This window comes from Nothoprocta perdicaria, unplaced genomic scaffold (genome assembly GCF_003342845.1).
Source record: "Nothoprocta perdicaria isolate Ctin4 unplaced genomic scaffold, notPer1 scaffold_634, whole genome shotgun sequence".
NCBI lineage: Eukaryota > Metazoa > Chordata > Aves > Tinamiformes > Tinamidae > Nothoprocta > Nothoprocta perdicaria.
The window spans coordinates 18,122-27,967 of record NW_020455904.1 but is presented as its reverse complement, the minus strand read 5'-3'; the positions used below and the strand labels follow the sequence as shown (position 1 = coordinate 27,967).

Sequence of the window (9,846 nt, the reverse complement as noted above, 5' to 3'; positions counted from 1 at the left end):
AGGTTGCAGCACTTGCACTCGATGCACTGCCAGCGGTAGGTCTTGACGGCCGCCATCATGGCCGCCGTGAACTGCAGGCACGACGGGTGGCCTGGCCGGGCGGGAATGCGGCGGGAATGCGGCGGGAGCGGCGGGAAGAGGGCGGCATTGGCGGGAGAACGGTGGCATTGGTGGGAATACGGCGGGAATATGGCGGGATGGGCGGGAATACGGCGGGATGGGCGGGAATATGGTGGGATTGGGGGGAATACGGCAGGAATGGGGGGGATTGGCGGGAATACAGCGGGAAAACAGCAGGATTGGCGGGAATATGGCGGGAATACGGCAGGAATACGGCAGGATTGGCGGGAGAACAGCGGGAATACGGGGGAATGGGGGGGGATTGGCGGGAATACGGCGGGAAAATGGCAGGATTGGCGGGAATACGGCAGGAATACAACGGGATTGGCGGGAATATGGTGGGAATACGGTGGGAATACGGCGGGATTGGCGGGAATAGGGTGGCATTGGCGAGAATACGGCGGGAATACATTGGGATTGGCGGGAATATGGTGGGAATACAGCGGGATTGGCGGGAATACGGCGGGATTGGCAGGAAAACGGCAGGAAAATGGCGGGAATACGGCAGTAGAATGGCGGAATTGGCGGGAAAACGGTGAGATTGGCGGTAAAATGGCGGGATTGGCGGGAAAATGGTGGGAAAACAGTGAGAAAGTGGGAGGATTGGCGGGAAAACAGCAGGAAAGTGGCAGGATTGGCGGGAAAACAAGGGGATTGGCGGGACTACGGTGGGAAAATGGTAGGATTGGCGGGTAAACGGCTGGAAAACGGCGGGAAAACGGCGGGAAAACGGCGGGAGTGGCAGGAATACAGCGAGACTGGGGGGGAAACGGTGGGATTGGGGGAAACAGGGGGGTGCGCGGGCGGCATTCCCGGTGGGAAAACACCCGGGGAGGCGGGAGGGAGCGCGGGAGGTGCCCGGGGGGGCGGCGCTCCCGGCATTCCCGGTATTCCGGGCGGTATTCCCGGCAATCCTACCCGAGCGGCCGCAGTCGGAGCAGGACACGAGCTCCTCCGGCTGTCCCGTCTTCTTGTTGATCTTGGAGTCTCCCAGGCAGAAGTCGCAGTAGTTGTTGGGCAGCGCCAGCCCGTCCGGCCCCTTCTTGGCTGCGGGGCGGGAATGCCGCTGAGCCCAGCGGGAATGCCGCGGGAATCCCGCGGGAAGGCTGCTGAGCCCCGYGCGAATCCCACGGGAAGCGGGAATGCCAAGGGCGGGCGCCCGGAGCATCCTGCTCCACCCATGGGATCAATGGAAATCCCGCTCCATCCACGGGATCCACGGAATCCCGCTTCATCCACGGGAATCCCTCTCCACCCATGGGATCCACGGGGATCCCGTTCCACCCATGGGATCCATGGGCATCCCGCTCCATCTGTGGGATCCTGTGGATCCCATTCCATCTGTGGGATCCACGGGATCAGCATTCCGCTCCATTCTGCTGCTTCGGCCGCATCTCAAGAGCCACCAAGCGGGATGCGCGTGGGGCGGAACAGCAGGATGAGGGCGGGAAAAAACAGGATGGGGGCGGGAAAACTGGGATGGGGGCAGGAAAAAACAGGATGAGGGCGGGAAAAAATGGGATTGGGGTGGGAAAAAACGGGATCACGGTGGGAAAACCGGGATCACAGTGGGAAAACTGGGATCGTGGTGGGAAAACTGGGATCGTGGTGGGAAAACTGGGATGGGGGCAGGAAAAAACGGGATGGGGGTGGGAAAAAACAGGATCATGGTGGGAAACCTGGGATTGGGATGGGAAAAAACAGGATTGGGGGTGGGAAAACCAGGATCACAGTGGGAAAACTGGGATCGTGGTGGGAAAACCGGGATGGGGGTGGGAAAAAACGGGATGGGGGCGGGAAAACCGGGATCACGGTGGGAAAACCGGGATCACAGTGGGAAAACCGGGCTCGCGGCTTACACTTGTGCTCCTCGGAGCGCGGCGGGAGCGGCGTGGGCGGCTGGGAATCGTCCCGCTCGTCGCCCTCCTCCTCGGCCAGGTGGGAATGCGCGTAGTGGTAGCTGAGGCCGGGCCGGTTCTTGTAGCGCTTCCCGCAGACTGCGGAATTCCGGGCGGGAAAACACGGGAAAGGCGTCAGCGGGGGGTTTGGGGGGGGGCGGTTCTGGGAGAAATCGCGGGATTTGATCCACAAAATTCCCGGAGCGGAAATTGCCGGAGCGCGCCGGGAATTGGGGCTCACTCCGGGCTCGGCGTCTGCCGCTGCTCTTCCCGCGCGGATGGAGGCGCCGGCTGCTCCCGGCTTGCCCAGATTCCCGCTGGGAATTGGGCGCGGAGGCGGGAATTTTGAGGTTGTTGCTCAAAAGCGGGGGGGAAAACTGGGGAAAATGGGGCTAGGAATAGAGGGAAAATCCGGCGGGATGAATGCGGGCTCTGGGAAGAGGGATCGGGGCCCATTCCAGCCCTCCGGAATGTGCCGGGAAGGGATTTTTGGACTCYGAAAATGCTGGTTTTCCCATCTTTCCGCATCCAAAAATAGCTTTGGGAGAAGAGCGGCGATCCCAGGGATCAAATCCCGGGGCGTTTTCCTGCCTGGATCACCTCAAAATCCCCTCAATTTGCTCCAAAACCGGAAGCGGGAAAACCAAACCAATAATAAAAAACCCCGGAATCGCGTCTTCCCGGACAAACATCCAGCATCCCGGGAAAAACACCACCTGGAAGCAGGGAAAAAGCTCCCAAAGGGCGGAATTCCCGCTTTAGGGAGTGGGAAAAGGGCCGCTGACGGGGGGTTTTGGGCACGTTTCGGGGGCGAAACGGGAGTTTTCTGGCAAAAACCAGGATATTCAGGGCGCTGAAAAAAAAAAACACCTGGAAAATGAAAAATTCCCATAACAAAGGGAATGGTGCGAATTTCCAAAGGGGAAAAGGGGCTGGAAAGCAGCGGATTCGGGAGCCAAAGGGTGGGATGGCGAGGCGGGAATGTTTTCCCGCACTTCCCCCCSCCTTCTCCCGGCTCCGCTTCCCCGCGGCGGGAAGCCGGGATTTGTTTTCCGAAGCGTCTCCGGAGGAGGCCGGCGCTGACGTCGGAGCGGCGCCTTTTGCCCCGGGATTGGGGCCGGGTTTTTTTCCCCTCCCTTTGTCCCTTTTCCCAGGGAAAAGCACATGGAAAAGGGGCGTTTTGCAGGAGAGTGGAGAGAGGAGGGCGGGAAAACCGGGAAAACGGGTGGAAAAAGGGCAGGAAAAGGCAAAAGGGGGGACAGCGCGCGCACTACCTCGGTCGGGAGGTTTCAAGTTTTGCTTTTGTTTGAAACTATCTGAAAGACAGAAAGAAAGTCGTGAAAAAAGGGGGGAAACGCCCCAAAACGAGCAGAATTCCCCCCAAAAGGCAGAGGCGGCTCCCGGCGGGAAGAGGAAGCGGGAAGCGGGAAGCCGAGAGGCGGCGGAAGTGGCGGAGAGGGAAGGTGGAAAAGGAAATAAAGGATTAATAATAATAATAATAATAGGAATAGGAAAAGCAAAACAAGTGATTTTGGGCGGAAAAAGGAGGAATTTCGGGTGGAAACATCGGAAAGGGGGAAAAAAGCAGGAATTTCAGCGGAAAAGGGGGGATTTGGGGGCAGAAACAGCAGCRGCTCCGATAGGAGAGGAGAAAGGAGAGAGAAAGGGGGAGTCGGAGGCTCCGCTTGGGAATTCCGACGGGATTCCATGTTTGGGAAGGGGAATTTGGAGGGGATTTGGGCTCTTTGGCCCCCTCCTGGTGGGAATTTTGGCGCCGAGGAGGAGGGGGGGAAAGGGAGAAAGTAACGGGGGGGATCCGGGTTGGCGCCCACGGGCACTGGGAAGGGCCGGAATTCCGGGATTTAAGCCCGAAATAGGGATAAGTYCGGGTTGCGTCCCCATCCCGTGCCGCCGGGAGCCGGATTCTTCCCGGGAGCAGGGGCGGGATCGGCCTCGGGAAGCGGGAGAGCAGATGGCTCCGCTTGCTCCGGACAGAAGCTCCTCGGGAATGCTGGGAATTCCGGGAATGGCAGCGGCACGAGGGAATTTGCCGGTCGGAAAAGGGGAAGGAAAAGGCGCCGTGTTCCCCCTTTCCGAGCATTCCGCGGCCTTCTCCCTGCCGGAATATCGCTGCCGGGGCGGGGGGGGAATGGGACGAGATTCCCTTGGGAAAACCGCCAAAGTGAGCGGGAAGCGCCTGGGTTTCCACCCGCCCGGCACTGCTCCTGCGTTCCCAGAAAATTCCCGGCAAACTCCATACTCACTGTCGCAGGCGTAGGGTTTATCCCGGTCTTCCAGAACGGCYGCGTCCAGCTTCTTCCGAGCGCCTCCGACCCCTTTGCCCTGCGGAGTGGGAAGGGGAAGGTGGAGGGGACCGCGGAAGTGCCGGCATTCCCGGGATCCGGCRGCATTCCCGGGATGTGGTGGCATTCCCAGAATCCGGCGGCATTCCCAGGACRTGGCGGCATTSCCAGGACRTGGCGGCATTGCCAGGACGTGGCGGCATTCCCGGGATCCAGCAGCATTCCCAGGATGCAGTGGCATTCCCGGGATCCGGCRGCATTCCCAGGATCCGGCGGCATTCCCAGGACGCAGCGGCGCTCCGAGGACTCGGCACAAGCCGACACTGCCCCTTAGTGGACACGGCCCCGAATGGCAGGAAAAGAGTCGGGAATGTCGGCAAACGCACRGAGAGACTTGGGAAACGGCCGGGATGGCCCCGCGGTGTCCAGGTTGGGAGCGGATCTCCAGGATCCTCGCGTCCAAACTGTTCGGAATCGCAGTGTCCAGGTTCTTTGGGATCAATTATCCAGACCGCTCGGGATCGCTTTGCCCTAGTTGTTTGGGATCAGCGGATCCCGGAGATCCTGTCGTCCGGACACTCAGGATTGCCTTGTCCTGATTGTTTGGGATCAGCGGATCCCAGGGCCCCCGTTGTCTGGATGCTCGGGATCGCCTTGTCCCAGTTGTTTGGGATCAACGGATCCGGGGGATCCCGTCTCCCAACCCATGTGGGATCACGCTGCCCGCACAGCTTGGGATCAGCAACGGATCCCGGGGATCCCATGGCCCCATCCGGTCCCTCGGCCCGCCCGGAGCATTCCCAAAAGCGAGAATATTCCCAAAATATCCCCGGAATATTCCCAAAGCCTCACCTTGGCCTTGCCCTTGCCCCGCCGCTTCGGGGTGTCCTCTTCRTAGTCTTCGTCATCCAGGTCGTCCAGGAAATCCTCCGGCTCCAGGATCCGCTGGGAAAGAGGGAAGCGGCAGGAAAAGGAGGGGTGAATCCGGGAGCCAACCCGGAGCGAGCCGGGAGACGGAATTGGGGGGAAAAGCGGGAATTTTTTTGGGGGGGGGGGAATGAGGATTTGGGGCCTCCCATTCCTGAGACAGGGAATCCAGTGTCTGCTAATCCACCCGCTTTTCCGGGTGGGAATAAGAGGTGGCAACTGCTTCCGGGGCGGGGGGAGCGGGGTTATTTTCGGGGAATGCCGGAAAATCCCGGAGCATCGGGCAGGGATTCAATGGGAATGATGGGTGGGAATCCTCACTCCGGCCATCGGCAGGGAGAGGCCGGGAAAAGCAGGAATGCAGCGAGTAACAGGGAATTTCTAAAAAAGGAGTTCCTGAAGTTGGGAACTCCCATGAAATTCCCGCACCTTCCGCGCCCGGCTGTTGGTGACTGGGAATTCTCCCAGGCTGTCGTCGTCGAGGCGCGGATCCGGCAGCGCCCGTTTTTCCAAGGGGTCGGTCCGGAGCAGCGCTTCCAGGCTGCTCCCGTCCTGCGACATCAGCCCTTCCTTCTTCAGCGCCTGCTCGGAATCTGCCGGGAAAACGGGAAAAGAAAGCGGGATCAGCAGGGAAAACGGCGCCCATCGGAGCTCGCTCATCCTGGCGGGATTCCCGAGCCCTTCTCCCTGGAGCCAACATGTTCAGGAGCTTCCCTGGCTCTATCCGAGGAGGGRAAAAAACACGGGAAAAAGCCTGGGAAAAAGCACTGAGCCTATCCGTGGGAGGGGAAAAGTATGGAAAAGAGTGGCGGCTCTATCCAAGAAGGRAAAAAAAGATTGGAAAACTGAGATGGTTCTATCCAGGGAGGGGAAAAAAAGCTGGGAAAGGAGCAGCTGCTCTATCCATGCAGGGAAAAAAACATGGAAGAGTGGCTGCTCTATCCAAAGAGGGAAAAAACCTGGGAAAACGGGGGTGGGTTCTATCCAGGGAGGGAAAAAAAGCTTGGAAAAGCGCACAGAGAAGGGGGAATGGCTGGGGATGACTGGGAATGGCTGGGAATGCTGCGGGAATGGCCGTGAATGCCGCGGGAATGTCGTGGGCATGCCGTGGGAATGGCCGGGAATGTCACGGGAATGCCGTGGGAATGGCCAGGAATGCCGTGGGAATGGCCAGGAATGCCACGAGAATGCCCAGGAATGTCCTGGGAATGCTTGGGAATGGCCAAGAATGGCCGGGAATGCCGCAGGAATGGCCGGGAATGGCACAGGAATGGCTGAGAATGCCTGGGAATGGCCAGGAATGCCAAGAGAATGCCCAGGAATGTCCTGGGAATGCTTGGGAATGGCCAAGAATGGCCGGGAATGCCGCAGGAATGGCCGGGAATGGCACAGGAATGGCTGGGAATGCCTGGGAATGGCCGGGAATGGCCAAGAATGGCRGGGAATGCCGTGGGAAAGGCCGSGAATGCCGCGGGAAAGGCCGGGAATGCCGCGGGCCGTACCTGGCTTCATGGGCGGGAAGGAGAGGCGCGGATCCTCCGGCGGGTGCGCGCGCCGCTTCTTCCGCCAGCGCCGTGCCGGGTAGGAATAGAGCTGCCCGGCCGCCAATCCTGCAGGAACGGGCCGTGAGCCGAGCCGCCGCGGTGCTCTCCCGGGAAGCAGCGCTCTGCCGGGAAGCAGCGGCTTTTCCCGGGAAGCGGCGGCTCTTCCAGGAAGCAGCGGTTCTTTCCAGGAAGTTCTTCCCAGGCGCCGGCAGCCCTCCCTGGACCCAGCAGCCCTTCCCGGGAAGCTCTTCCCAGGACCCAACAGCTTTTCCTGGGAAGTGCAGTGGCTTTCCTGGGACACAGCAGCCCTTCCCAGACCCGGCAGCCCTTCCCGGATGTGGCAGCTCTTCCCGGGAAGCTCTTCCTGGACCCAGCAGCTCCTCCCGGGAAGCACGGCGGCTTTCCCGGACCCATCCGCTCTTCCCAGGAAGCTCTTCCCAGASCYGGCAGCCCTTCCYGGATACAGCAGCTCTTCCGAGGAAGCATGGCGGCTTTCCCGGGATGTGGTGGCTTTCCTGAGACCCAGCAGCCCTTCCCGGACCCGGCAGCCCTTCCCGGGAAGCGTGGTGCCTTTCCCGGGCCACATCGGCATTCCCGGGAAGCAGCAGCATTCCCGGCGGCATTCCCGGCGCTACCTGCCCCGCGGTGCCGCCGCTCCATCCAGATGTAGCAGTTGCTCTGGGCGACGCCGGTCTGGGAATCCAGGAAGGGCAGCCGGACGCTCCGCTCGGCACAGAGGCGCGCGTTGTAGCTGTGGCACTGCTCCATGGCGTCCCGGTAGTACTGCTCGCCCAGCCTGCGGAAAACCGGGAATGCCGCGGGAATACCATGGGAATGAGGCGGGAATGCCACGGGAATGAGGCGGGAATGCCGCCCCCCAGCAGCGCGTTGGAGCTGGGGCACTGCTCCATGGCGTCCTGGTAGTACTGCTCGCCCAGCCTGCGGAAAACCGGGAATGCCACGGGAATACCATGGGAATATCGTGGGAACGACGTGGGAATGAGACGGGAAGAGGCAGCCAGCAGCAGTTTTCCGGGAAGAGCATCCCGAAATGGGTGCTTTTCCCTCTGGAGCCAGCAGAGGGAGCCCAGACACTGGGCTGGGATGGAGAATTCCSGAAGTTCGGGGCGGCCGATCCCTCCCGGAGCCGTCGCTTCCKCTGGACAAGTCGCTTCCGGAAAACTTTCCCAGACTTTTCCAGATTCGTTCCGGCAAAAGGCGGGAYTCCAGCAGGGGGAAAAGGGGGATTTGGCTTCTTGGGATGGAGCCAGAAGAGGTTTGGCCATCCGAAGGACTTCAGAATCCCGAGAAAAAGGGGAATTCCATCCAAAAAATTCCAAAATCTCAGAAAAAGGAGGAAAAAAAAGGGGCATTCCATTTGAAGGATTGCAAAATTCCAGGAAAAAGGGGCATTCCATGATAATTGCCATTATTTTTAAAGACAAATCCGCCGGAAAAGTGTCGGATTTAGAAATATTTTAGGGCTATTTAGGAATATTTTAAGAATATTTAAGTATATTTTAGGGATACTTAAAGATATTTTAGARATATTTASGGATATTTTAGGAATATTTAGGRATATTTTARAGCTTCTTCCCGGAAAGGGCAATATAGGGTCTCCAGGATATATGTTGGCACCTAAAGCCCCCCCCGCCCAGACGTATAGAGGCTTTACGTCCCCCAGGGCCCCCTATGGAGCTCAGAGCACTATATATAGGGGACATCTATAACGGACGCCCATGTATAGAACCCATATAGACCTCAATGTTGTACACACGAAACATCTATAGGGGATGCTTATATATATGGCCCGTATGAACCTTAGAACATTATCTATAGGTGACATCTATATGRGATATCTGTGTATAGTGCCCATATAAAGCTCAGAGCGCTATATATAGGTGACATATATATGGGATACCTACGTACAGGGCCCTCCCCTCATATAGGGGGACCTTCCGGGCTCTATGCGGAGATAATCCCGTGTTCCTGATGCTCTATAAGGCCCCTCTTGTAGGGACGTATAGAGAAAAGACCCGCCCCCCCGGCTCTGTAAGGGGCTATAAGGGACGCGGGGGGGGGAGCTGCTCCCTTGTTTCTTTAAGCTCCTCTAAATGATCTATAGATAGGGGCCCCTTATAGAGTGGCTCCATAGGATCCCTCATAGAGTCATACAGGGTCACAGTGCCCTATAGGGCCCCCTTTAACAGTGCCRCCAGAGCTCTATATGTTCCCTCTGCATTAAGCCTTATCCTATAGGATGCCCTACAGGAGAAGGAGGGCTCCCCACGGCCCTATAGGACCCTTAGGCTCTATAGGTTTCCCAGGCCCTACAGAACCCCCATAGGGGAGCCTATAGGGATCCCCCCACGGCCCTATAGGACCCCCAGGCTCTACACCTGCCCCCCCCCCATGCTATATGGCCCCCAGGGCCTATAGGGCACCCCCACACAGCCATATAGGGGGTTTCCCGGGCCCTGTAGGACCTCTCTGATGAGCCTATAGGTSCCCTCCCCACTATAGGACCCCCTGATGAGCCTATAGCTCCTCTCCTCCATTATAGGCACTATATGGGCTCTACAGGTTCCCCAGCCCTACAGGGACCACCCACGGGGGTTCTATAGGGTCCCCTATAGGGAAACCCACCATGGCCCTGCAGGGACCCCCCCCCCGGCCCGCCAGGGACCCCCCCGACCCTATAGGCTCCCTAAGAGCTATAGGGACCCCCCCCTCAGCCTTATAGGCCCCTCAGGATCTATAGGGACCCCCATGGCCCTACAGCCCACCCCTCCAGCCCTATAGGCCCCCTAGGATCTATAGGGACTCCCCCGGCCCTATAGCCCCCCCCTAGGATCTATAGGGACCTCCACAGCCCTACAGGGACCCCACAGCCCTACAGGCCCCCTGGGATCTATAGGGGCCCCCACGGCTCTATAAGGCGCCCCCTGGCCCTACAGGCCCCTTACGATCTATAGAGACCACCACCCCCCCGGCCCTATAGGCCCCTCAGGATCTATAGGGGCCCCCCCAACGGCCCTACAGGCCCCTTACGAT

General features: G+C 59.3%; 1 protein-coding gene across 2 annotated transcripts in view; it reads right to left on the bottom strand.

Annotated features, from left to right (window-relative positions):
* DPF2 (double PHD fingers 2) overlaps positions 1 to 9,846 on the bottom strand; it is an 11,754-nt gene that overhangs the window by 1,646 nt on the left and 262 nt on the right. Inside the window, exons 2-10 of one of the 2 annotated variants that reach the window (XM_026049984.1) lie at positions 7,428 to 7,588; positions 6,751 to 6,858; positions 5,678 to 5,841; positions 5,174 to 5,266; positions 4,283 to 4,361; positions 3,293 to 3,334; positions 1,980 to 2,117; positions 1,039 to 1,167; positions 1 to 91 (exon numbers count right to left, since the gene is read on the bottom strand). The exon at positions 1 to 91 is cut by the window's left edge and continues 17 nt beyond it. In XM_026049984.1, the coding sequence (XP_025905769.1) occupies positions 1 to 91; positions 1,039 to 1,167; positions 1,980 to 2,117; positions 3,293 to 3,334; positions 4,283 to 4,361; positions 5,174 to 5,266; positions 5,678 to 5,841; positions 6,751 to 6,858; positions 7,428 to 7,588 (1,005 nt within the window). The remainder of the gene's footprint in view (positions 92 to 1,038; positions 1,168 to 1,979; positions 2,118 to 3,292; positions 3,335 to 4,282; positions 4,362 to 5,173; positions 5,267 to 5,677; positions 5,842 to 6,750; positions 6,859 to 7,427; positions 7,589 to 9,846) is intronic. The other variant, XM_026049985.1, reaches the window with a different exon arrangement.